This window comes from Convolutriloba macropyga, chromosome 2 (genome assembly GCF_964194025.1).
Source record: "Convolutriloba macropyga chromosome 2, txConMacr16.3, whole genome shotgun sequence".
NCBI classification, from domain to species: domain Eukaryota; kingdom Metazoa; phylum Xenacoelomorpha; order Acoela; family Convolutidae; genus Convolutriloba; species Convolutriloba macropyga.
Genome location: NC_134469.1, coordinates 21,243,886 through 21,270,666, shown reverse-complemented (window position 1 = coordinate 21,270,666; position 26,781 = coordinate 21,243,886). Strand labels below are relative to the sequence as shown.

The window sequence follows — 26,781 nt, the reverse complement described above, 5'->3', positions numbered from 1 at the left end:
TCGAACTGCCAAAGTTGCCAACTATCTGCCTGAAGAGATAGACTTTTCCCAGCCTTTGGGACTCAAAAGACGTATTCTGACATTCATGTGGGACCGTCTGATGTTGAACTTCAACGAAAGAGTAGTGTGTACATGGACCATTTTCTGTGATTGCACCGATTGCAGAAAATAGTAGAATCAAGACCAAAACTTCTATGGGAGCAATCCCCTCGGCTTGATGCCGAAAATTCACAACAACAACATATAGGTTTTTAGGTGTTTTTTTACAAGTTATATTTTATCCTCATATTTGTTGTATGCGTATTGGTAATCGCAACTTGAAGATAAAAGTTGAAAGGCTTTTTGCTATCGTTTTTTCAAAGTTTATGAAATTGTTAGTCATTCTTCGAGTTTTTTTAGTTTTAGGGGCTAATCATTTTTAAGGATTCTGTGTGGTTGAATAGTTGGAGCTTGCGATTTAAAATTAGATTGACGATACTGGCCTCGAGAATTTTTTGAAGGTTTTGTAATTTTGTATATGACGTTTTTCATTTTGCCTGTTTTTCATTTAATTATCCGACCCTTTAACCATACTCCAGAGAATAGTGCTTTTCTAACTAAAACGCATTTTTGTGCTTTTCCAATCTTTCAGCCACAAGACTTGTCGATTTTAGTCACTGTTGAGAGAATTTTGTTCTGTCCGTAAGCAACTTCAGCGTTGCCACAAAAATGAACAATTTAATTTGTCTTCTAGGTACTTCTCTTCGATAGTTGGAAAAGTAATTTTAAACAAAATAGATGGTTGTCTTGATTGCCCCAAGTCTAACAAAAGCTGAGAAATGTTTGTGGGCAATATGGTTATTGTCAAAGAAGCATCTACAGAACTTCCACATAAATCTCAGTATCCGTTTATAACCCTGGAAATTGTAATACAGAACTTATATGCAATTTGATTTGCTCGACAATTAGCACGATAAATTTCATTGGATGTAATCAGCAGCGGGGTTGTCGAGCTGGACAATTGGAACGCACAATGAGCAGAACAATTACCGTTGAAGGAAATGCTTTCAAACGCCTCTCTTGAAGTTGTCTTTGTCTGTTGATATCTTAATCTTTGGGAGAATAGCGTAACTGTAAAAGAGATGGATGTCCAAACCTACCAACTACCCTTCATAACATGAAATTATACCTCAACTGTTTTGGTGAAAGTAGACTTAGAAACTGTTTAAGAGAACTGCACAGCAACATTTCGTCTAGCTTTTCCTGTTTATTTCGTTTCGATTACTGTCTACTTAACAGTTTAGTGCAACTATTAAAGTCCACTGCCTTTTTATGCTTGTTTTCTTAATTACCATTTTAACTGAATTTTCTCATGTTTTAGAGTATTAAAGATTTGAGAAGCGAGAAATCTGACAAAATTACAAAAACTCGCTTTCATTTAAACGTGCGGTAATTTTCTGAAATTTTGTCCGTATTTCACATTTTTGTCCAATAGTTTCTTCCTGGTTGGCACTATGTAGTCGAAAGAGTAGATTTCGTGGCGAAGACGACTCGTCTACTGATTTGCAGAATTTTTGGTTTCATGATGTCGGCTGCAAAAATTAGACTATATTTGTCATACTATTTGTAAACTTAAGACCTCCTTAGCAATTTTGATAGGGATAACTATCCAACAAGGCGTAACTCCAATTTTGTTAGACGGGTAGTTAACTGGTGGTTGAGAATTAAGACAGTTATTTGTTCACCGATTAAGTATTTGAGCGAATCATGTGTCAAGTTGAACATTTCAGATGATTATTTGTTGATGTGTCATGGGTATTGCGGAAAAGATCGCTGAGATTGAGTTCGAAATTAGTCGGACTCAGAAAAACAAAGCGACTGAGTACCATTTGGGTTTGTTGAAAGCCAAACTAGCCAAGTACAGGCAACAGTTGCTTGAACCCAGTGCTAAAGCTGGAGTGAAGGGTGATGGATTTGATGTGATGAAATCGGGCGATGCCCGTGTTGCATTAATCGGATTCCCTTCCGTGGGAAAATCTACCATTTTGTCAAAGCTGACTAAAACCCACAGTGAAGCAGCATCTTACGAGTTTACGACGTTGACGTGTATTCCAGGAGTTATAGATTACAATGGCGCTAATATCCAGTTACTCGATTTGCCTGGAATCATTGAGGGCGCTGCCCAGGGAAAGGGTCGAGGCAAACAAGTCATTGCAGTTGCGCGGACCGCCGATTTAGTCATGATGATGCTTGACGCATTGAAAGGTAATTGCTGAATGTGAATGGCCTCTTGATATAAAAAATTAAAGAAAACGTTTTGCAAAGATAGTACAAAGACCAATCTCTATCTTTTTTTATTAAAAAGGCTATTTTTATTAATAGCCGCACAGCGATAGCTGGGGTTATTATTGGCCTTCTCTTGGTTTTTATAATTCAAAGAATTTGAATTGTATTGGGGCGCTGTCTTTTTTTACGACTCGAAGAGGAGTATTGGAGAAGTCCTTTTTTTTAATCAATTTTATTGGAGTGATTTTTGAAGCGGGAAATGAAACGCGTGAAAAAAATTGGAGTGATTTTGGTGCTGAATAAAAGTGAGGAGCGGAGCGAAAAGAGAGTGGTTTTTGTTCATACCGCTGTTTTTGAGAGAGCGAGAAATTGATGTGTGAAAACATTTTCTCTAAGCGAGTGAAATTTTTTGTTCACGTGCGGCATTTTGAAGCAGTTTTTTATTTATTTTGGTTAAGAGGTTTGGTTATGATTTTGTTTTAATTTTAGGCTGGTTTCGGCAGTGGTTTGAAGGTTTTTGGAAATTCATATGAATTTTATGATAATTCGGATGTTTTTAATGTATTTTGCTGATTTTCGGGCTAATTTTTGCGTTTTTTGACGATTATTTTCTTTTACTGGCTCAAATGGGTATTGAAGAAACCCCTTCTACTTAAGCAACTTTATGATAACAATTGGTTACAGTTTTGTGTGTAAGAATCATTTTTTTGTTGAGAAATATGACATAAAAATGGCGAAAATTGGAACTATTTTTCTTAATTTTTTGTAGTTTTTCGCTTTTTTTCTGTTTTTAGCAAAGTTTCTTAGCCTCTTATGACTTGCCTATTGTTTTGCGAGCATCGGGATACCCAATTGACTGAAGGGAATTTTGGGACTTTGGAATTATATGCTTTTGAAATATTAAAAAAATTAGTAACTTTTTCCAGTTTTTCAGTGAAAGTTGTTTTTAAGAGCTTTTTTTTCATAATTTAGCCTAAGGTATTTTTTCAAAATTCACATAAGTGGATTTTGTAAGTACTAGTTGTTTTGATGAAGTTACTTTGGCAGAGATAGTTTTTTCGGGATATCAATTTATAACAAAATTTGATTTTTTATCATATTTTAACAGATTTGATTTTATTGTTTTTACTTTTTTGTTTCATGGTTTTGTTTCAAGATAATCATATATTAGTGAAGGCACGTTTCTTTGATGAGTAGTTAAATGGGGTTAAATGAATTTTCACTTCGAGTCGTTTCCGGAATTCTTCCGGCTATGTTTTTTTAAGATCTGTTCACACATGTTCATGATTTCTGAAGTCAAATTGGAGGAGTGATTTTGGTGACGCCGAAACAGGAAGTGGAGGGAAAAAGCGAGTGGTTTTGTGGCGTGAATTTTTTTCGCTCTAATGTTAAAGTAAAGTGTGAAAACGGTGTTTGAACAAAAATTCCGCTCTCTCGCTAGTGGTTTTTTGTTCACATGCGGCAATTTCACTTTGATTTATACTTTATTTTCGAGTTTTTGGATTGGCTTTTCTAAATGATTTTCCCAATCTATTCATAGTCCGTTCTAGGTCTAGTTTTTTGCTTAGTCAATGAAAATTCTTTGAATTGTGCGTCAGGACTTGTCCTGCTATGTTTTTTTTTATTTCGTCGTCGCGATTTTTGTTACGACCATATGACGTCACAACCACTTCAAATCTGCTTTTTGTTCATTCGTTCATGCAATTTCATCTGAAATGCGTGCGTGACGTCATTTTTCGCTCTTAGTGGAGCCAGTTTTTTTGTTCTTTTGCGTGATTAAAAAAACAAGTAAGTCACACTTGACTTACTTCACTCACAAAAATGACTTCCTCACTTTAAAATTGACTTTAATTTACTTTAATTCAAAGAGATAAGGTCAAATGGGTGTGTCACTCTAAATGAAAGGTATTGAAGAGCAGCTAATAGAGGCAGCAGAAACTTATACAGATTTTTTATATGACTTCCTCACTTTGTTATATGACTTCACTCACAAAAATGACTTACAAAAAATTTTTACATGACTTCACTCACTAAAATGACTTCCTCACTTTGAAATTGACTTTAATTTACTTTAATTCAAAGAGATAAGGTCAAATGGGTGTGCCACTCTAAATGAAGGTTATTAAAGAGCAGCGAATAGAGGCAGCAAAAACTTATACAGATTTTTTATAGCTGCGAAGCTGTAAGCTGAGCGGAGCTATATTGCGGTGCTCTTGGTTTTTTTTTGTTTCGTCGTCTGACGCTCTTTTTTGGTTTTACATTTGTTCACACCTGAAAGCTGAAAAGTCAAATTTTCTAAATGACTTCTTCCTCTCACTAACTGGTTTTGCGAGCGTGACGTAATTTCCCACTTTATTTAGCAAAAATTTTTTGCGTGATTAGATTTTGATCATAAGTGACTAACCTCACTTAATAAAATGACTTTTGCAATTTAAAACTTAAGTTTATTTTGAATTATTTTAAGGTCAAAGGAACTCATATTTGTAATAAGGGTCCCTAATGAACAGACTTCTGCGCAATTAATTTTAACGAGCTTTATTAATTTATCTTTTAATTTTTTACATAGCTTTTTTAGCGGCATCGATAACTTTTTTCAACTTATATCCGTATCTGTTTCTTTCTCTATCATACGGCACGCAGGTCTATTCTTTCGCAGCTATTCCGGCAATCTGACGGCTATGTTAATCACAATATAAACAAATCAGACTTCAATGTGAAGACGATTTTTGTCTGACTTTTTTTGTTTTTTGAGACTGCAGATCTACGAAGCTATTGCAGCTGTTTTCTGGCAGTCTGCCAGCTCTGTTTTCAAATTGGTTAAGTGGCACATTCAGGATGTAAAAAACAATGCCGCACATTAGAAGAGTGTTTAGGTTGACCTGCTGAAGAAAACTCAGTTTCTACTTCTACGGATTTGCAGTTAAAATTTGTGTGCGTGACGTCATATCTTCTTTAAGGTCAAATGCGTGCTCACTCAAAAAAATGACTTCTGAACTCACTTCTGGAACTTTTATTGAACATTTATTTTTTGAACATTTACTAGTTAAAGATCAGTAGTGTGCATCTAAGTAGTGCCAAACTTATATGCCCTAATTCTTGAGTATTAGTCTTGAGTGTTTGATTTCGAATATCAGTTTTGAAAAAGCTTTTTAATGGCTTTTCCTTATAGACCGTATGTGTCGTAAAATTGACAGTCTGAATTTAACCCAAAAAGTCTACTGGTCTATTAAAGGACAGGTGGTAGATCTGTCTATCTTATTTCTGTAGTTGTTAATAGCCGCATCGGCAATTCCAGGCGGCTATTATTGCGCTCCTATTTTTAATCGTCTAACAGATTTTTGTTTCGTCTTACCCTGACTTCGAATTGACTTTTTCAATGACTTCAGTGACTTCTACTGCTTTGCAGTTAAATATTGTGTCCGTGACGTCATTTCTGCTTTTAGGTCAATTGCGTGACTTACCTTCACTCAAAAAAATGAATTCTGAACTCACTTATGGAACTTTAAATTTTATGAACTTTTACTAGTTAAAACTCAATAGTGTGCATCTAAGTAGTGCCAAACTTATATGCCCTATTTCTTGAGTATTAGAGTCTGGTCAATCTATCTTATTTCTTTGGTTGTTTCAATTCATGGTCGGCCACAAGCGTCTATCGCGGCTATTTTCCGGCAATCGCCGGCTATGTTTATTATCTTTAGCGAAGAGAATAATAAAAAAGCCTTTCATTGAAAAGGTTGTTCCTGTGGGGAGCTGTTAATTTATTTCAAGGTTCGAGCCATTTGTGAATTTCAGGTATTGTAAATTGAATGTATAACAAAGGTGCTCGTTAATGTGCGTTCGCACATGATGTTCCGACCCGAGCTCATATACTTTTGCCTTCATTGTCAACCAAATGAAGAGATAATAAAAATAGATGTTTGAGTTTAAGAAAGCGTTTAAAAACCTAACTACTTATTGAATAACATAATGCCATGCCTCATTACAGCGCTGAAGAGATCTTTCATTGAAAAAACTACGAGAAAAAAACAAACCTTAAAAGAGCACAAACAAAAATTTCACTGCAAAAAATTATCTAAATTTGAACGCACGTAGTAACAACGCCAGAACGCAATCGAATAAAACCTTAACTGCACAAATTTACTTTTTTCATACTATACAGCAGATGGCAATTTTTTTGAATGAGACTAGGTAACAAAGTCGACAAAAGGAAATAATGAGGCGAAATTGAAAAATCAATCAATATTTTTTAAACCAAATAATTTCTAAGTCTTAAAAATCATTAGCTTTTAACAAAATAATTCTTGATAAATTCACTAAACATTCATTATGAAACCAATAGGACTTGTCGTTGGTTCGGTTAAGCCATGGGAACGGACTACAGAAGCAAAAAAAAACTCAAAAAATTAACAATTTTTGAAAACACAAATATTTGAAGCCATTAAAATCATTAGCAATTATCTGAATACTATGTATTCTTCCTTCCATTTTCATTAAAACTAATGCAACTTAAATTATACTGAAAGATTAAAGAAGTGCATTTGGGCCACATTTGAAAATCATTGGGATCTGTTATTACACGAATGTGCTAAATGAAAAGAAAAATAAAGTACAGGACGAAAACTTTTATTTAAACACATATGGTCCACAAACAAAACGTCAGTTACGACATGATATCACTGGACACTTAAATTGTTCGAATACAAGAATTTCAGTGAGACTTCTCAATGATGAGAATAAGCGACAAAATGACGAAAAAAAACAACAACACCTGATGAATTGAAAAAGTATAATATCATAAACTTTGAGACTATTCGCTATAAAATGACCGCTTTGGGTAACATGAATCCTTGAATACTCAATTGGAAGCTTTTGAGATTGGTCAGCATTTTACGCCTACCTAAAGATTAAAAAAATAGGCAAAAACCGCTAATTCAAAAAAAGTTCAGCAAGAAAGGTGTCAAAGCCATTAAAAATTAACTTTTCGGTGATGACTTTTCTATCATCCATTAATTTTTTAACAGCATGAGATTCTTTTTTTTCAATATGACTTCAAAATATTTATAAATATGAACAAATACATTGAAACTACGAAATTTCTGAGAAATCCCCATTAGTATCAAGATCATTAAACTCAATTGCTTTCAGCGAAAGGCAAAAGCGCTCCATGGGAGCATAAGAGTTATGCTTCGATGGGATGACAAGAATGTTTGTCCTTGACAAGTCATCGATACGATAAGACATTACAATAAGTCATTGACTAAGAAAGCAACAAAAAATACAGGCATAAACCTAAATTTCAGTAGAAAAGTGCAAGAAGAAAGTGTAGAAGCCATTTAAACCAGAAGCTTTTCTTTTAAAACTTTATCTATGATCCATTGAACGTCTTTTCTAAGCCAATTGGAACTAACACTAGTAGAATACACAATTGGAACTAACACTAAAGAACACGCGCATCGAATTTATCAAACCAATAGTTAGAAGATAAAGTCGCAGATTAGATTACTTTTGTTGAAGTAGGAAAGAAGAAATTCCAGTATTTACTGACGTTCGTACAGTTCACGAAGTTTACAATTGGTTAATGTTCAAAAAAATTTTCGAAAAATGATTTTTGAAGTCTTAACAGCCATTAAATTCAATAGCTTTCAACAGAAGTCAACAAATGCGCTCAGTCATGACTCGATAGAAGGACAAAGATGTTTGTCATGCATGGGTAATCAATAAGATATCACAATAGGTCTTTATGACTATGAGAACAAAAACAAATACAGAAACCAATAATTCATCAGAAAAGTGCGAGAAGAAAGTGTCGAAGCCATTTAGATCAAAAGCTTTTCTGAAAATTTTTATTTACGATCCATTGAACGTCTTCCCAAAACAAACGGGGGCTATCCAAATTAGGATAATGAGATAAATTTTTAAAAGGATTCAAAAATTAGAAAATATCCAAAAATTTTTAAATTTTTTTAAATCTTGTGGCATCGAAGTCATAAAAGCAATAGTTAAAAGATAGAACCGCTAAACATATTAGTTTTGGTTGCAGTAGAAAGGAAGGGGATCCTGTCAGTACTCAGGCTGACTTACAGTTAACAGAAAAGGTTTATGATCGGTTAATGTTTAAAAAAAGTTGAAATTTTATATATGAAGTCTTATCAGCCATTAGCTGTCCAATCAAAGCACTGAATAGCTTAACTAATGCTCATTACGAAACCCATTGCACTTTTAATCAATGATTCAGTGCAATTGGGCTCCAAAAATTTAGTAAAACCTCAAAAAAATAAAATTTCATTAAAAATTTCAAAAGCTCAGTCGAAGCCAGAAAAAGGTGCGATTCCTTGAAAACGTGTTTTTGTTTATTAGGCGCCATTTTACTGTAAGTCAAGTTTATCATTAATCAAACATCGATAAGAAAAGTGACCAGTCCATAGGCGACCTAAAAATATGAAGTTTTCTAAAAAAAAAAACAGCTCTCGAATAGAATGCGATTTTTTAGTAAACTTCCCTGAGACCAGAACTAGTCTTTTATCACCTTTCGTGTATTATGAATACAAAATTGATTCTTTTTTTGGCGTAAAATGTAATTTTGATTGAAAAATTTTTAATGAAAAGATCATAATTTGAAGAAAAATTACACTAAAAGTGAACGAAATCATTACAAATATCACGTGTTCACACAAAACTGCAATCCTCGTTAAGTCCTCGAAAAATACGATATTAAAAAAAAATCTTTTTAATTTCAATTTCTAGGCTGGACGAGCGTTTTGATTTTAGCACTCACATTTCTCTACGATGAATATATCGATCGGCCAAAATTGACTGAAAAAAAACCCATTTGAGTATATAGTTCCTTCCCCCACAAGTGGGTTCGGAACAAATGTGGATTTCTACGCAAAGATGGAAACTATCTGTAGATTTTAATCGAATAGTAAACTGGATTTTTTAATAAGCAAAATCCTTCTGTATAAAGCAACCCAAAATGTAAGCAATCCGAAAAAGTGATCAAATGAACCGGAAGAACTTTGGGAAATCTTCAGCGCTGTAGCAAATTTTGTTATCAAAAAGTTATTGGTTGCTAATTGAAAATGGCCTTTTTAATTGCTCTCAAACGAAGTCCTGCTGGTCTTTTTTAAATGAGAATTTTTGTACTGCCGAATTTTTAATTGCTCTCGAAAAGAAGCAATTATTGTAAACGTGTGCGTCAAATTTTTTGCTTGTCCATTTTTTGACTTTTCGAGTGACTTTTACCCCCTTGACTTCTGCGTTTTGCGTTTTGCCCCTTGACTTCTGCGTTTTGCGTTTAGCGTAAAGTTCTCTCTCAATCACAATTTCAAGTAGTTTAACTCAATTGGCGGCAATTTAATACTAAAATTCAAATGATATGTGCGCCGAAATTGGTGCCTCTCTGTGGTTTAAATCTTAATAATTGTTTATATTAACATCTAATGAGGTTATTTGAATCCCCTTGTGAAATTCTTAGTCGCAATCAGGCTGCACCCCTACCCCCACCCCCCCCCCCCCCCTAATGAAGCAGGCTGCAATTGATTACAGCTCCAACTAGCCGTTCGAGAGCAATCCTTCCGACGTTAGTCGGTTATGTTTGTATGATTTTTTTTTGTCGGGAATAAAAACGGGATAAACAGGTAAAGCCTGGAGTGCATTAATCCCCAAGTATGCGATTCGCCAAAACTGTTTAAGAGACATAATTTCATGGTGTAAGGCGGCGGTTTTAAATAAGCCCAACTCCCCCTCGCTATTAAGCTTAAGCGAGTCTCCCTAAACCGCAGCTACTGACGAAGCTAATCGCTGGCCAGTTGTTTGAGAGCAATTCGCACGACGTTAGTCGGTGATGTACTGTTGATTCTTTAATCATAATTTTTCAGGTGACATTCAGAAAGACTTGCTCACTAAAGAGTTGGAAGCAATGGGCATCCGTTTAAACACCAAAAAGCCAGACGTCTATTTTAAACTGAAGAAAACGGGAGGAGTCAAATTAACTTCAATGGTTCCGCTCACAAATGTTTCGGAAAAACTGGCTCAATTGATATTACACGAGTACAAAATACATAACTGTGAGCTTGTAATCAGAGAAGACATCACAGCTGATCAGTTAATTGACGTCATTTGTGGGAACAGAGTTTATTTACCCTGTATTTATGTGTATAACAAAGTTGATCAAATCACAATCGAAGAGGTAGGTATTGACAATACCAATTCTAATATTAATATAAGGGTGGATCCCACCTCGTAGGCTATTTATCATTTCCTAAACACCCATTAATTTTCGGAAACGTTTTCAAAAATGGTTTTGTTCCCGAGGAAAAGCAAACAATCAAGATGTTTATACACTGCTTTTGATTAGATTGTCAGGAAAAAAGAAAAATGCTGATCAAATGATCTATAGTACTGAAAGTAGCTGTTATGATTGCATTGAAATTACCTTACGTAGCGCCTTAGCGTCGAAAAGTGAAGGATTTTGATGACCTGCGAAATGTTTAGGTTGACAGAATAGCTCATTTGCCCAACTGTATAGTGACGAGCTGTGAGATGGGTCTGAATTTGGACTACCTCTTAGATGTCATGTGGGAATATCTGGGACTTATCATGATATTCACCAAAAAGCCAGGCAACAAGCCAGAGTTAGACAATGAGAACGGAATCATCATGCGTAGTGGATGCAAAGTTCAACATGTCTGTCATTCAATTCACAGAGACTTAGCTGATCAGTGTAAATACGCGCTTGTTTGGGGCACGAGTGTCAAGTTTTCACCTCAAAGAGTGGGATTACAGCATGTTATGCATCATGAAGATGTAATTCAAATTGTGACTAAATGAAAATGGAGGACTATTCGGCATTTGTTGCTCTTTTTAGATGATTATATTTAATTCACATATTGAGTTTCATGATTTTTGCTTGTAATAGGACACTTAAGGATATAAATTTCTGCACTAAGATAGTATTAGTTCCTGTCAAATTCGGACTAAAGAGTAACTTTCGTCATTTGAGTTTAAACTTGCCTGACTTCTTCAATTGTTTTCTTGTGAGTGAGCATAACTTTGTGACAAAAACGAATTGAAAGGCCTGGGTCTATTTTCATAAATTATGGAAGTGAATCTTCAAAAGATACGAGAGGAGTTTGAATCTGTATTGTAAATTGACTTGGGTGTCTATAAAATAAGACGAACTGAAGATCATTCAAAGATTATTTTGAAGGTCGGCAGTTGTTGTACATTTTTTTTCCGTAAATTTCCGAACCATTTTATGTATTTTGGGTTGATGTTTTTGCGAAATAAATAAAAGCTGTGACTAGTCAGTACAGTTGGTACTTCTAAAGAAGAATTTAGTGCTAATCAGAAATAAGTATCCCTCCCCGGTCTGATTATACTTAAGAGACACTGCGATTGATTTATCTGGTCTCTATGGCTAGCATTATGAGTAAATGAGGAACCTGTTGGGTAATATAAGTTTAGCGAGTAAGACAGAGTTGCCCATGAGCCATGGGGTGATGAGAAATCTTCTCTCTCTGTCCAGGATGCACTCCTCCACTATGACCTTTGCCACCTCCTCCGTCTTCATCGGGGGAGTCAGACGAGGGTACTTCACTTTTGCCTCCTATAAAAATAGTTTGTTTTCTCCCCTCTCACGCCCTTTTACGCCATACGTGCTTTACACTGGATATAACTATGTATAAACGACGCTAGAAGCCTAAAAAATCTAGTTCTACATATAAGCGCAAATGGAGCGCTGGGGTTGAATTTACCGTGACCTGGGATCTCTATGGAAATTAACGGACAGCAGGAAAGTTACTGCTGGACAGCAGGAAAGTTACTACCTGACTAAAGTTAGTACCTCACTACCTGATACAATCTAACAGGTTTTTATTTGCAAAATTGCTATGCTAGCACACGGTTAAATATCCGATTGAGAGGTTAGTGGAATAGTAACCTGGAACATCTGGCTGTCAAAGTGACCGGGGCACACTAGCTGGACAGACACGTTAGTCACCTTCCTCTGTTTCAGCTCTTGCTGGAGACTGCTGACAAAACCATTCAGAGCATGCTTGCTTGTGACGTAAGCAGAGGCACCCGGTATTGTAAAGAGACCCAAAACACTCGACACAAACACTATCTAAAATAAAGCCATTTTGGTCGGGATCATTTCGGTAAATTCGAGATTAGCACTTAAGTGGAGCTAAAGCCTGTTCATGCGCTACGAGTCGAGCATAGTCTTTTCGATCATGGTCTTTTCACATGCCGAGGCTTGAACCCGGGTGTTATCTTAAATTGCAATGCGGAACCTTAACCTATTTGAAAGGTAGACTCATGAAAAGGATCGACCGATTTTGGATAAACAACCGTTGGTCGACTCAAGTGTGCCTCGGCCTCCCAACCTGGCAAATTTAAAACTTTGTCAAATTTTTTTATTAATAGCCGCACAGCAATAGCTGGGGCTATTGTTGGCCTTCTCTTGGTTTTTTACAATTCAAAGAATTTGAATTGTTTTGCGGCGCTGTTTTTTTATGACTCGAAGAGGAGTATTGGAGAAGTCCTTTTTTTTAATCAAATTTATTGGAGTGATTTTTGAAGCGCGAAGTGAAACGCGTGAAAAAATTTGAGTGATTTTGGGGCTGAACAAAAGTTAAGAGGGGAACGAAAAGAGAGTGGTTTTTGTTCATACCGCTGTTTTTGAGAGAGCGAAAAATTCATGTGTGAAAAAATTTTCTCTAAGCGAGCGAATTTTTTTTTGTTCACGTGCGGCTTTTAAAAGCAGTTTTTTGCAACTTTTGAAGGTTATGAGGTTTGATTATGATACTATTAGTTTTAGGCTTGTTCTGATAGGAATTGAAGGTTTCAAGTAGTTAATTTGAGTTAAATGCTAATTTGGCGATTTTTGATCAGTTTTGCTGATTTTTAGACGAAATTTATTGATTTTTTTTGCCTGTTTTTTATTGTTTTAATGCTTTAAGTGGGATTTGGATAGAAGCTTGTTACTTAAGAAATATTCAGATGCCAATTGTCTTAAGTTTTGGTATAATTCTTTTTTTTCTTAGGAAAATTGACAGGAAAATTGAGAAATTTCAAAACCATTTTTATTTTTTGAAGTTTTTCTTTTTTTTAATCTTAGACAAGATTCTTAGCCTATTATGACTTGCCCATTGTTTTGCGAGTTTTTCATTGCTCTAATTTCAAAGGAACTTTATTCGGTTTTATGTTTCCTTGTAGTATAAAAAAACTCAAGTAAAAAAAACTTAAATTCTTATAGTTTTTTTTGTTCAATTTGTTTTTGATTGCCGTTTCTATTCTTCCATAAATTTTATGGCACTTGTGGAGGTTCAGTGTTCACAATAGTTGTTCAGTCATAAGGTTGGACAATTTTCTCCTTCGAGTCGTTTCCGGAATTCTTCCGGCTATGTTTTTTTTTAAGATCTGTTCACACATTTTAATGATTTTTGAAGTCAAATTGGACTAGTGATTTTGGTCACGACGAAACAGGAAATGGAGCGAAAAAACGAGTCGCTTCGCGACGTGAAATTTTTTCGCTCTAATTTTAAAGTAAAGTTTGAAAACGGTGTTTGAACAAAAATTCCGCTCTCTCGCTAGTGGTTTTTTGTTCACATGCGGCAATTTCACTTTGATTTTTACTGTATTTTCGAATTTTTGGATTGGCTTTTTTCTAAATGATTTTCCCAATCTATTCATAGTCCGTTCTAGGTCTAGTTTTTTGCTTAGTCAATGAACATTCTTTGAATTGTGCGTCAGGACTTGTCCTGCTATGTTTTTTTTTATTTCGTCGTCGCGATTTTTGTTACGACCATATGACGTCACAACCACTTCAAATCTGCTTTTTGTTCATTCGTTCATGCAATTTCTTCTGAAGTGCGTGCGTGACGTCGTTTTTTGCTCTTAGTGGAGCGAGTTTTTCTGTTGATTCGCGTGATTAAATTTTTGGTCACACTTGACGTACCTCACTCTCAAAAATGACTTTCTCACTTTGAAATTGACTTTTATTTACTTTAATTCAAAGAGATAAGGTCAAATGGGTGTGTGTCACTCTAAATGAAGGTTATTAGAGAGCAGCTAATAGAGGCAGCAAAAACTTGTACAGATTTTTCATCAAAATAGAACATATCATCCTTCAATGAAAAGACGAATTTTTTTGGTCTGTCTTTTTTTACTTTTTTTAGACTGCAGATCTACGAAGCTATTGCAGCTATTTTCTGGCAATCTGCCAGCTATGTTTTTAAGCGCTAAAGCAGTCCAAACTGAAGCTACTTGACGTTGGAAACACGATGGCTCTAAAGAAAAGACAAGTAAACCATCCAATTTACAAAATTGAACTGCAAAAATATTGTTCAACATTTTAAATATAACGCCCTGTCATCCCCAATAGGGGGCAGGTAAAGCAAGAGATGCTGCACAGCATATTTGGTTGTCTGGACTGACCTGGCCTCCCTTGTGTGACTCTAGCATGCGTGGGAGGATCAGCTTTGTTAAGTAGATGTGAGAGAGCAGATTCACATGCAAGATCTTCTCAAACTCTCCAAACAGAGTATCCAGAGCGTCTTTCCCTTAAATCCAACGTCAACTATATCAAGTAAAAGGAGCTGACAAGGAGGCAATTGGACGAAAGTCCTCCCACTCCAGTCGATTGCAACACTTTATTAGAGCAAAATTTTGCCATAAAATTATCTAATATGTAATGTAGACTTTTGCGGATCTTTCACGTTTAAGCCCCCACACCCACCCCTCAGTACGTTATGCTCCCGCCAGTTACAGAGCACGTGCCATTACATAGTAATTCGTTGTGTAAAAGTATGCCACGTGCTTCTGGGGGTGCAAATAATATGCACCCACTAAGCTGGGATGGGAGCACAAACGGAAAAAATCCACTTTCTCATAAAATGGTGTTAGAGTGAGTAGAAATGGGCTACGATTAGTGAATTACAAGTCATCTAATTGTAGCCCATTGCTGCCCACTCTTACACCATTTAATCCCATCTTGACGAATTCCAATATCTGATATGTTGCTAGAAATGAAATATTGAATCTTAACAGAATACAAAACATGAAATCAAAGTATCCTAGAATGAAATCAGGAAAATCATGAAATAAAGAAAACGATCTAATACCAATCAATAAAACAACAATTTCATAAGATTGCGCTCGAAAAGTCTGTTCCTTGCATGACTCTAAAAATCATGCAAATCATATATAATCAAGTATGACTTTTAAGAATTTCGAGGAATTGTTTAAGAATATCTGGGACCTTCTCTAGGAACAGTTTTAAGTTACTTTATCAATTTCGCGTATAGCTTCCAATACTACAAGCATCACAAAATTTAAAGGCAACTGAATTTTTTTGTTTTTTACATTTGAAGGCAACATTTAAGAAGATGGAAATTTAGTGACAAGTTTAGAAATAAGTGCCTTAGATCTTCTTTGCAACGATTAGTTCCATGATAGAGGTAAAAAAAATATCGCTGTTGTTCTTTGATTTTTTGTCAATATTAATTGTAATTAGGGTGTTGTAAGTGGTCTAAGTATTCCAAAAAGATAAAAACTGGTACCATTTGAAAGTTCACGTGTAGAATTCAAATCTAAAATTAAAAGATATTTAGTTTACCCCCATACCCCTCTCACACTCAAGGACACACATTCAGATCCAACAATTAAAAGCTTCCTTGTTATTCTTCCATTATATGATTCGTTTGAAGCCGTTTCAAGTGGAATGTTTTATCAACTAGTTCAGCTGTTTTTATCAACTGTTTTATTTAGATAGACAGAAATGATAATTTGAATCTTAGTGCAACAGAATGTGACAACAAAAAAATATGGTCAAAATTACAATATAGACAAATTTTTCGATCGTTTTCATGTTTAAAAAACAAATTTTCTTACAGAATAATCGTTTGCGAAGATTTCAATTTTAGGCACAAGTACTATAGAGGTGACTACTAATGTCCCCAGAACAGTTTTCAAAAAGATGGTCAATAACTCAATAACTTTTGATTAAAATTTTGCGAAGAACCGAAAAAGAATCTTAAAAAACTGAAAAAAGCGAAATTTAGAAACGGGGAAATAGAAAGAACAGAACCATAAGTTTCGTGTTTGAAGAGCAAAATCAGCTGAGTTTTACTTGAGCACATTATCGACAAAAAACACGTAGTGAAATATTGGTAATATTTAAACTGCTTATGAAGTAAGAGTCTTGAATTAAATTTTAAAATAATGACAAATAAATTGACACTATCTTAGCATTGCAACAATTTTTATACTCACAATACAATTTGAACTGTGATTTCAAATTTCTGTTTAAAATGTAGCCTTAGGTGTATCAATTTTTCTCTAATTACGAAACAATAAATGCCAGAAGTACGATAGACAAAAGTTTTTTTGAGAAAAAGCAGGTGAAATAAGGTAAAGAAAAGAGTGCCAAAAAGACACACTTTTATGTTGAAGCAAAAAATCACATGGTCCTAATAAACTTTGTAAACAATTCATGCGCAAACTTGCACTCAAATTAATAAAACTTTTTCTAAAAATATCTGACAAACATTTGATAAATTGCTTTAAGCGAACAGGAGGAATTTAGTTTCAAACGAAGTGCTTAAAACACAAAAAAACGGATCAGAAATGCTTGTAAATCTCAAAGAGATCACGAATAAAACATTGTTTATTGTGTCTGATTGTATTTGTTTATTGCACCTTCTATCCTGAGTGTACTCAGTGACGTTTTGAGTAATAGCCAAATTCACTTCTTGTTTCCAATGTCCAATGTAAAATTGGAATTGTAGTGGTGCTGTGTTTTTTCGTTTTCTTTCAAGATGTGTTAACACTTCTCTTCAGCTCTGGGTTTTCAAAACGGGATAAAAATGAGAAGACTTGAGGTCATTAAGTTTCAATAGGGACCCTAAGCTAGCGTTAGTAGTCATTCAATTGTTTAGTGTGAGAAAGACAGGACATAATTTGAAGGAGTAGAAAAAGTTAATTTTTTGAAACTTTTGAGTCTAAATTTAAACAACTTTTAAATATTTTTGTTAGTTTTGATTTTTTTTGCCAAACTTTTCTGAATTTGGTTTTGATCGGGTTCATAAAGATCTTGTACAAACTAAAATTTTTCAATTCTCGATTTTGGGGTACAGGTCATGTTATTGCCTTTTAAGCGTAAAACATTGTGAGGAGTTTTGCTATTTTTTTCCTATTTTTGAATTCATTTTGTAATTTACCAAGTTTTTTTTAATATTAAGGGCCACTGAACATTTGTTATAACCTATGTTTGTAGGTCAGGGTTAGCCGCAAAATTTGGCGTTTGAGGTTACTGGTTAAAAAAAATTTGGAAACTTTTTAATAATTTTTCAAATTTTTAGACATTTTTCATTTCTTATTTGTTTGTCTCTTGTTTGTCCAATCTTATTGCTACTAGTCTTCAATTTAACTGCTGTGTAAACTTATGATGACTGCATTTATTTCGAAGCTTCTTTTTACCATTCTGAGATGTTTCAAAATTTTATTCAATTTCCGATTTTTTTTGTCACTTTCATATTTTTTGAGCTCATACTTTATTCGTAGATTTGCTCAATACATTTTTTGTTTTGAAGGCATTGATACCAAGAATCTGTAGCTAATGTTTAGAAGTGTTTGCTAATTTCTACTTTTTTCAAATTGTTTGGTTGCCTGTTTGATGGCAAGCAGTTTTTTTCCTTTTATTTCGATTTTTCTGTTACTGTTGTCTTACATTTTTAATCAAAAACATTTTTATTGAACACTTTGATACCAAAATTATCTTTTTTTGTCTGTTTGGTTTGTAGTGTTCAATTGGTTCGAATCATTTGCAGGTTTTCCATTTAATTCTTTGGACTGTGTTCCAGGTCTTGTCCAGCTGGTTTTTCGTTACTAGACTATGTTGGTACTTTCTGTACTACGCACAGACTCGTACGAGTTGTCTTATAATTCTGAAAACAGAAAACAATGTTAACGTGTATGTTACGTAATGTGCTGTTGATTGAATTGAAGAGGACGTAAGACAAACACTCACCAATGACATATCCGGCGTTGTTGATGAGAATGTCTATGATTGGGGTATCTGAAACAGTATCTATGCTAGCAAGCTTTCAACCAGTTCAGCCGTCTTAAATACTGAAGGTTTTAATGTAGTGAAGTCAAGAATTATCTGATCTTTGCCGTTTGCGCGAATTCCCCAACACACCCCCACCCCAACCCCCCCCCCCCCCCCCCCGTGCATTATGCACCCCCTAGTTACAGTGCAAGTGCCATTACATTGTTCGACCAAAAGGATGCACTCACCAAGTTGGGAGGTGGTTAGGTCAATGCTACACTTTATCCCTAGTAAGTTGATAAGTTGCAAGGATACACTGAAAAAAACACATGACACCTTTGCTTTTGGAAGGAAGACCGCCAAATGTTATTTGAGTCTTAAATATAGTGTCACAGCCGCAGTGTATATAGAACATTTGCAGTTGCAATATCTTTAAAAAAATCGCATTTCACCGCACTCCTTATAAAATACACCACGAAATTCACCGCATTTCTTACAAAAATTCACCGCATTTGTTTTCCAACGTTTATTGAATCTGATTTTTATTCACAAGAAATATGACAGAAGTAAGTGAACGTTGGTGCAGTGGAATAAAAGGTTGAAGACATTCAGGAAGTGAGAAGTTCGAACCGTGTACGCAAGTTTCATATAATTATTTCACCGCGATTCACCGGACTCACCGCAAAAAGATGAGAAATACGCGTTGAAAATTATTTTTCTCAGCCCCTTTTCACCGCATTTTTACAAAAATTCACCGCCAAACCTCGACCCGGGTTGAAAGAAAGCAAAATGTCTCTTGGAATACTCAACTTTGCTATTGTATAATTCTTTTAGAAAAATATTAGTGTTTGCAGAAGTACAATCTAATTTCATAAAGTAAGTTTTATTGTTAACTTTTGGTTGATTGAGTCATTTTTTCGGTAACTGTTATCAGCGTAACTACATTTTCGATCAATAATCAGAGCAGTAAAGCAAACACACGTGCAAAATTTAAAGTGACGAAAGTTTTCAGTGCCAGAAGTTAAGAATGCCCCAAGTTCCTACTTAGCCAGAAGTTGACTTCCGTTGACTTTCGTAATTTTAAAACGTGCGCGTTACGTGTTTTAAGCATGGTTGCGTGATTCTGCTGAAGTCACTTTGAAATTCTGACTTAATATTTGAACGACAGAAGTTCTCAGTGACATCAAACAGAGTCACGTAACCATTGATTACTGAATGGATGTTCTTTCCCGACATTGTTTGCTTTGTTGTTATTGTTTAGTTGTTTAGTTTGATTATATTTGTGGCTGTTGATTATTTTGTCATACTTGGTGCATACATCTTAATTGCATGACATAATCCAATAATTTCAACCCCCCCCCCCCCCCCACTGTTGTATTTATGAATCCCCGCTACGAACTACGAGTTGTATATTGAAGCTTACTATGTAAAAATGCACTTTGGGGGAATAGGGGGTAAAAGGTTTATGCCCTCTAAACTGCGGGCCAAAAGATATCCAATCACCCTGGTTAATAGATTCATTGCGGTGTGATAGCCGATAGGTAAGGTCTGGGATTCATTCACAGGGCAATGAGTAATGGTTCAGTCACGTGCTTCTGTAAAGCTGTCTGTTGAGGATGAGCTCTCACATATAAATAGGGGTCTTTCCCATTATAGCCCCCCCCCCCCCAGCTTAGTGGTCGGATAACCTATAGCCCCCCCCCCCCCCAATCATGGTATTTTTACCATAATGGGGGGGCTATAATTTCATGGGGGGTTATAATGGGAAAGACCCAAAAATAGCTTTAAGGCTGACAATAGACTGGCCAATCTTGGCCGAAACAATAGTATTATTGCGTTTCAGACGCAAGAAATTGGCCGCAGTCACCAAAAAAATTAAGTCGCCACACTCTTCATGAGAAGAACCGCGTGAAATGTGTCGAATAAACAGCAAAGGGCAAAAGGGAACAAGCTGCTGTGGCCACCGCGATCACTCAAAAACCATAATTATTAATATTTCACTAACCAGTGAACACTTTCTGCATGACAGACTGTATGTGATCGAGGTTAGACACATCACACTTGTAGAATACGGCAGTGGTGTGTAGAGAGTGTTCAGAAGTGGCCATGCTGTTGATGAAGTTGAGAGTCGCCTCCTCGGAGACCCCCAGGATGATGACTTTGGACAGTCCTAGTCTGGACATGTACAACACCAACTGCTGTCCTAGACCACGCGACGCGCCTAGAATTATAAAGAAATTCCCAAGTTTCGACCTCAATTTATAAAGAAAAAAAACATGCTCGACCAATTTGTTTTTGAAAAGACTATCGTGATTTCAGTGAACTTAGCTTTATCAAAAATTCGACACTGAACGTTTGCGCAGGTCAAATGTAAATACTTCAAACCGAGATTCGGTAACCACATACAGGCCGTAAAAGTGTCAAAGAACTTGAGATTATAGTAGACAATGAGCCATACAAAGCGTAAAAAATAGTAATCCCAATTGTTTCGGTATCAATTTTTCCTGGTAATCCTTTGAAAAATCAAAATTGTGGACTTAGTGGAGTTACTGGCTCATTTTTACTCAAATTTGCCTTTCTGCAAAAAAGAACCATGAAAACCGAGAAAACTGAAAAACTTTCTTTTCTTACCTTATTATTAAACACCTAAAACCAGAAATTTTTACTTTTCATTAAACTAACGCAGGAAATTCTGCTAAAAAAAGTGTTTTGCTACTATTTGTTTACTCAGATGAAAATTCTATCTCCAAAAAAATTGAATATTTACAAATGCGTTCAAAACTTGCAGTGTTACGCATTTTTGTGTAATTCATCCAATATTTTTACTCAGTGTTACTCGTCCACAACTTTTACTGGTAATTATCATTTGGTTGAAGAGCTAAAATGAGAACTAAGTATGATTTTTTCAACATCTTAAAATAAATCAAGACTGCTTTACACTGGATTATGCACTTATTCGGGCCCACTTTTAGGATAGATGCAATTACATGAAACTTCAGGTATTTTTATTTGAAAACTGCAGTTAGTCATCCTGCAATTTTATCTTGCATTTTTTTTGCTTGCTCTTTTGACAAAAAATATACATTAATGCCGCAAGTTGAGGTGTGCGTTAATGATTAGATCTCTTCAGTCCAAAATCAGCCATGATCAGACTCATTCATACAAAATTTAGCCATGATCAGACTTTGGCAACTCCGAGGCCCAGAAGACGACACTCGACGCGCAGGAGACAATATCCGAGGCCCAGGAGACAGCCCTGGAAGAAAATGAAAATTTTTGTTTGATAACAATTGAGAAAAAGAAGAAAAACAGCGTTTTGATGCTTTAGATTGACAAGGAGGCTCGGTAATGTGCGTTCGCACATAAAGTTCCCACCCCGCTCATCCGCATTTTTGGCATAAATATCTACCAAATGATGCACAGATAGAAAACCCCGAAAAAATTCAAGTAATTTTCGAAAAAAAATGTGTATGAACAAAAAAATCACCTTCAACGGAAATAACTCAGCGGAGTAAAAAATGCCGCATTATTTTGATGAGAACAGCCATTATTAGGAAAGCAAGTCAAGACGAACAACAAAATCAAACAACAATAACAAAAAACATTAATTAAGTTCAAAACTTTATGTCCACTTTTAAAAGAAAAACTTATAAACAAGGTCAAAAAGCGTAGGATAAAACTGAAACTAAACAAAAAAACTTGTTCTTTACTAGAAAAGATATGGGACCAATCCATAAAAAGCTCAGTAACAATTAGACAAAAAGAAAAAAAAGTCGAAAAAACGGCCCATATTTTTTAAAAAACAATTATTTGCAAAATAATGAAAACCATTAGATGACAAATGAAAACATCCAACATATTCGCCTCCATAGGAGGCTAATAAGAACTGTCAAAATTCAAATGTTTATGCGGTTACAAAAAGAACAACAAATAGAGACAACAAAGAAACATTCAATAAAAACTTGTGAAAAACCCTAACCAAGACGTAAAGCCAATTTTTGCCCTTCAAAAGATGTTCAATTGATCTTTCCTCGAACGCCAATAATGCAATATAGGACCTCTCTTTTATGAGAATAGTTAATACGGAGACAAAAAAGAAAAAAACGGCCAAAGAGAAAAAGACAATTATTTTCAAAAGTCAGGGAAGCCAATAGCTAAAAAATGAAGTAATAAATTGGGTTCGTCTATGCGTCTGAGAAAATTGCTTGAGATCTGTAACTTTTCAGATTATGTCTTACGTCTACAAAATGAGCGTCAAATATAGATAAAAACCAAAATTAAATTTAATGTTTTTTGCGAAAAACACGTGTCGAAGCCATTAAATTCATAACCAATTCCTTTTCAACCTGTAATTTTTCAGATTATGTCTTACTTCTGCAAACCTCAAATATAGACAAAAACCAAAATTTAAAATTTATTTTACTGTTTTTTGCGAAAAACACTTGTCGAAGCCACTAAATTCATAAGCAATTTTTAGATTTTGTACACTTGCGCCTGCTCCCGACGCCAATAACTTCACTTTGTGACCTGTAATTAACGATACTAGGTAACAAATACACACAAAAAAGAACAAAAATGCAATGCGAAGTTAAAACGTGTTTTTTAGTCAATTCTTTTCAAAATCATGAAAATCATCAGCTATCTACTCAATTCTGAGTAACGGCTCTTCTAATCTTCCATTAAAAGCCAATGAGACCTCTCATTCTCTAGAAAATTTCAAAGAACTGAAAAGACAGTTAGAGACAAGTGTTAAAAGTTCATTTAAGTTCTTCGAGAAAGGGATGCCGAAGCCGTTAAAACCATAATATATACCTTTCAAGACTTTTAAATGTTCAATGGTGGATTATTTTGAACGCCCATGTTGTAACATGTGAACTGTCAAAATTTTGACAAAACAAGAAAAAAACGTGAAAAATGGGCCAATGCCGAAAATTTAAAAAAATGTGAAATCTAGTAGTAACAAAGCCAGAAAACCATAACTTCACCCGTAAAACCGCAAAAAAAAAGAAAATTTAATTCAGTAGAAAGAAGAGGAAGAGAAAGCATTCTTTTTTGCGGACACAAAGCTACATGTTGACCAAATTAAAATAAAATTAGTGGCAAATTTCAGTAAGCCATTGATTATCTAAAAATCGAACCTTTATAAAAGTCAAATCGACCATAAAATTTTAATTAAAGAAACTATATACATTAATTTGGGGCTGCTTATGTTTTCGTTTTGACCTATCAACAGTGAGCAATGATTTTAATTGTTCTGTTCTTTGATAAACAAGAAAAAGATTGATTTCTTTTCATAAAAGACCGACTGATTACAATCTGAATTATTTTTTGGTTTTTAAAAGACCATGATTGGACCACAACCGACCGTCTCTATTGCTGTCTGTCCATTAAGAACACTCAATTTTGTGAATGTTACAGATCTAGCAGATCTAGATAAATTGTTAGTTAAAAGATCAAAAATAAATGCTGCATTTTTGATAATCATAGAGTAAAATTGACAGAAAACGGCAAAATTTTCATTCCAGACTACTCTCAATGGTAGGGCAAGTAGAACTAGCCCTCTTTGGAGTTTATAAAAGTTTTGTTAGTTGTTTTTGGGTGTGTATTTTTGGCAAATGCAATCAAAGTGGACTACAGGAGCTTATGTTTGGATGAAAAGTCTGAATTTTGAAGTATTTAGCCAAAATTTAGCCAAAAAAATTAACTCAAAATAGTCAACAAAGTTTTTTCCTCTAAAATTAAAGCCAACAGTACAATTGCTAACATTTTTTACATATTTTAGCAGAATTGATCAAATTTTAGACAAAAAATCTGGGAAATGTTTATAAAATTTACCCAAATTGGTCTAATATTTACAAAAAATTTAAACCACGATAACTCGTTCTAGAAAACGAAAATCAAAAGAAAAACTTTTTAATTCCATATTTTACGCTGGACGGGCTATTTAACGATACCACTCACTACTCTCTAGGATGAATATATCGATCGGTCAAAATTGTCTGAACAAAAAAAACCAGTTGAGTATATTGTTCCCCCCCCCCTCTCAAGAGGGGTCGGAACAATAATTGGGATGCCTTTTGTTTTCTCTCCTTGGGTGCGAATTAGGCTTTATCTTGAGTTCATCAGCGGTTTTAATCATTAAGATTATAGGGCAGTCGCCGCTAATTGGATGTTTTTATGTCGGTAATTAACAGCCTCTAAAAGTGCGGTAATGTTCAGATTTTGACTCGTTTATGAGAAGACTTTGCCCCGACAGTAATCAGCCAGGATGAACTTTTAGGTCGTTGTGATAAGACTTAAAACAGACTTTGATTAAAATCAATACCATGATGACACATTTTAAAAGGGCTGCTCGACAATGTATTAAAAACGCACTGGACCCCTGCGCATTTTTATTTTTCTGATCATTAACGCACACCTCAACCTGTGTTACATACATCCGAAATCAAGTTGAATTTACTGGCACAGCGTGTATATCTTTAGAGTGCATGAAGATATGAGGGATACGAAATACACGATATTATTATTTTCACTTGATATTGAAGCATCAATTTTTCATTGAAGACTAAAATTCTTCTATCAGAGACCCTATGAGAGAACACTCCTCAGTAGAACTGATCGGTAAACTAAGATCTAGTTATGTTGAAAGTGATACTAACTCCTCGCAAGCACTCTGACCTGTTATCAGCGCTGTTTTCCCCTCCAAACTCTTCGTAGACGACGCACCCATTGTTTTATCAAATATTAACGTCAGGCAATACAGTTTTTCTACGCAGGTATGGTTTTCTTTTTATTCGGTTTCTCCGTGGTAATTATATACGACTGTCTTATTTCTAATTCCAAGTTAACTTTTAACTGTCATTTACTCTGTGACCTCTGCAAATACGCGTAAGAAAGAGTATATGCGATTTGGTATTAAGGAATCTAATTTGACAGTGAAATTGGAGAGAATCTATTTAAAACCGCAGATTTGGGAATTAGGAATTGTATATAATGGAAAAGTGCGTACGCAGCGGCTTGAAACGTCTGTCTTTCAAATTGAAATGAGCTGCAGTTAGATAGAGAATGAAATCTAAGATAACTAATGGTAATTACTTCTGCGCGTAATGATAAGAATATGCTGTCACGTTGATTTATGAAGGTTACTAGAATTTTTTAATAGCCTGCTTTATTATAGAGGGGTTAAAATAACCCAAGTTGCTCGACTAATGAAATCAGCGATGTTTAATTGTTCCTCAGAAAGCTCGACAAATTGACATAAATTATCATTTAAAGTTCTACTGCTGCTTCAATTTTATACCAAAAATAGAAATAGATTGATCAAAAATGGAAAGAAAATGTGAAGCCAATTTTTCAACCTGTTGCAAATAAAGAAAATATACTTCACGGAAATAATTGTTTATCTGCTCAAAAGTGACTCGATTCTGATTTGTCTCAAATGATATTTTGTTTGTTCATGTGGTTAAAATAACGGAGGATCAACAAAAACAACCTGATCGAATTCATGGCAAACAAAAATCCAAAATATCAGTGCGTGAAATCATTTACAGAGGAAACCGAGTAGAATAAAGTGATGAACAAATTCCAGAATCACTTGAACCGAGCAGCCCCGAGCTGATAAGTTTAATCTCTTAAAACGTATTAAACGGCAAAGTATTTTCTTTCAAATTTGTTTATTTATTTCTGACATAAACTGTCCTGAAACGTTCCCAGAGCGACCATCTAGACGGTTTTTGATGATACTTATAGTTTTTTGACCTGTTGTGACCTGTTGACCTGTTGTGACCTTCAATAAAAAGACCTGACCTCTGAGCCTGAACTAAAGAAACACTTCGGCTCGAAGGCTTGACTCAAAAATTTTCTTCATCTACTGACCCTCGCGGGACGAGATGCATGTTCCAATGATTTTTTAAGTGATTGATTGGCATAATTGACGTAGAAAAAAATGCAAGGCATCCTTAAAAAATCCGACAAGTGCAGAATACTTTCATTAGAAGATTTTTCTAGTTAATCGCTTTCATGATTAAACGCTCATTGAACGTGTGACTGATTTTTTTTATTTTGTACACTTTGTACCATTTATCAAAAGATTTTTGTTCAAGATTGATTTTTTAAACGGTTAATCACAACGTTCTTTAGCTTAATTTATAAAGACGAGGATGTTGAACCGTTTCTACAGATGAGATCCTGCAGCAGCGTTTTAAAATTGGGCCAGATCAAAAATTTTTTGACGATTTTGTCCATATCTGGGAAAAACAACGCCCAATAAACTGATATGACAAAAGCCAGGAATTAAAAATTTTGTCAGTTTTTGGCTTTTTAATCATTTCCTGTTTCCTAGTCTCGACCTCGACCTATGAAAAGACCATGCTGGACAAAAAATGGGTATGATCAGACCATGATTGACCCAAAAGAGCTATGAAAAGAATTTTGTCAGACTTTTTCAATCACCTGGACTTTTGCAG

General features: G+C 35.0%; 2 protein-coding genes across 4 annotated transcripts in view; one reads left to right on the top strand and one right to left on the bottom strand.

The window, feature by feature from the left end:
* Positions 1-25,766, bottom strand: part of LOC142357984 (uncharacterized) — a 126,396-nt gene extending 100,630 nt beyond the window's left edge. For all 3 annotated transcript variants that reach the window (XM_075409472.1, XM_075409466.1, XM_075409479.1), the window contains exons 1-6: positions 24,995-25,766; positions 20,322-20,537; positions 18,296-18,343; positions 14,704-14,828; positions 12,206-12,388; positions 11,709-11,872 (exon numbers count right to left, since the gene is read on the bottom strand). In XM_075409472.1, the coding sequence (XP_075265587.1) occupies positions 11,709-11,872; positions 12,206-12,388; positions 14,704-14,828; positions 18,296-18,343; positions 20,322-20,537; positions 24,995-25,046 (788 nt within the window). In that variant the 5' untranslated portion in view covers positions 25,047-25,766. The remainder of the gene's footprint in view (positions 1-11,708; positions 11,873-12,205; positions 12,389-14,703; positions 14,829-18,295; positions 18,344-20,321; positions 20,538-24,994) is intronic.
* On the top strand, positions 1,769-11,163 carry LOC142358009 (putative GTP-binding protein C02F5.3). The gene is made up of 3 exons (XM_075409486.1): positions 1,769-2,244; positions 10,143-10,453; positions 10,759-11,163. Exons 1-3 carry the CDS (start codon positions 1,791-1,793, stop codon positions 11,092-11,094), a joined length of 1,101 nt encoding a protein of 366 aa, XP_075265601.1. The 5' UTR covers positions 1,769-1,790; the 3' UTR covers positions 11,095-11,163.
* Positions 25,767-26,781: the final 1,015 nt, after the last annotated feature.

Excerpts from the sequence above, each read along its gene's own strand:
- LOC142358009 (XM_075409486.1), top strand. The coding sequence starts at position 1,791 with ATGGGTATTGCGGAAAAGATCGCTGAGATTGAGTTCGAAATTAGTCGG. Across the intron at positions 2,245-10,142 it reads GATGCTTGACGCATTGAAAG|GTGACATTCAGAAAGACTTG; the intron begins GTAATTGCTGAA and ends ATAATTTTTCAG. Across the intron at positions 10,454-10,758 it reads ATCAAATCACAATCGAAGAG|GTTGACAGAATAGCTCATTT; the intron begins GTAGGTATTGAC and ends CGAAATGTTTAG.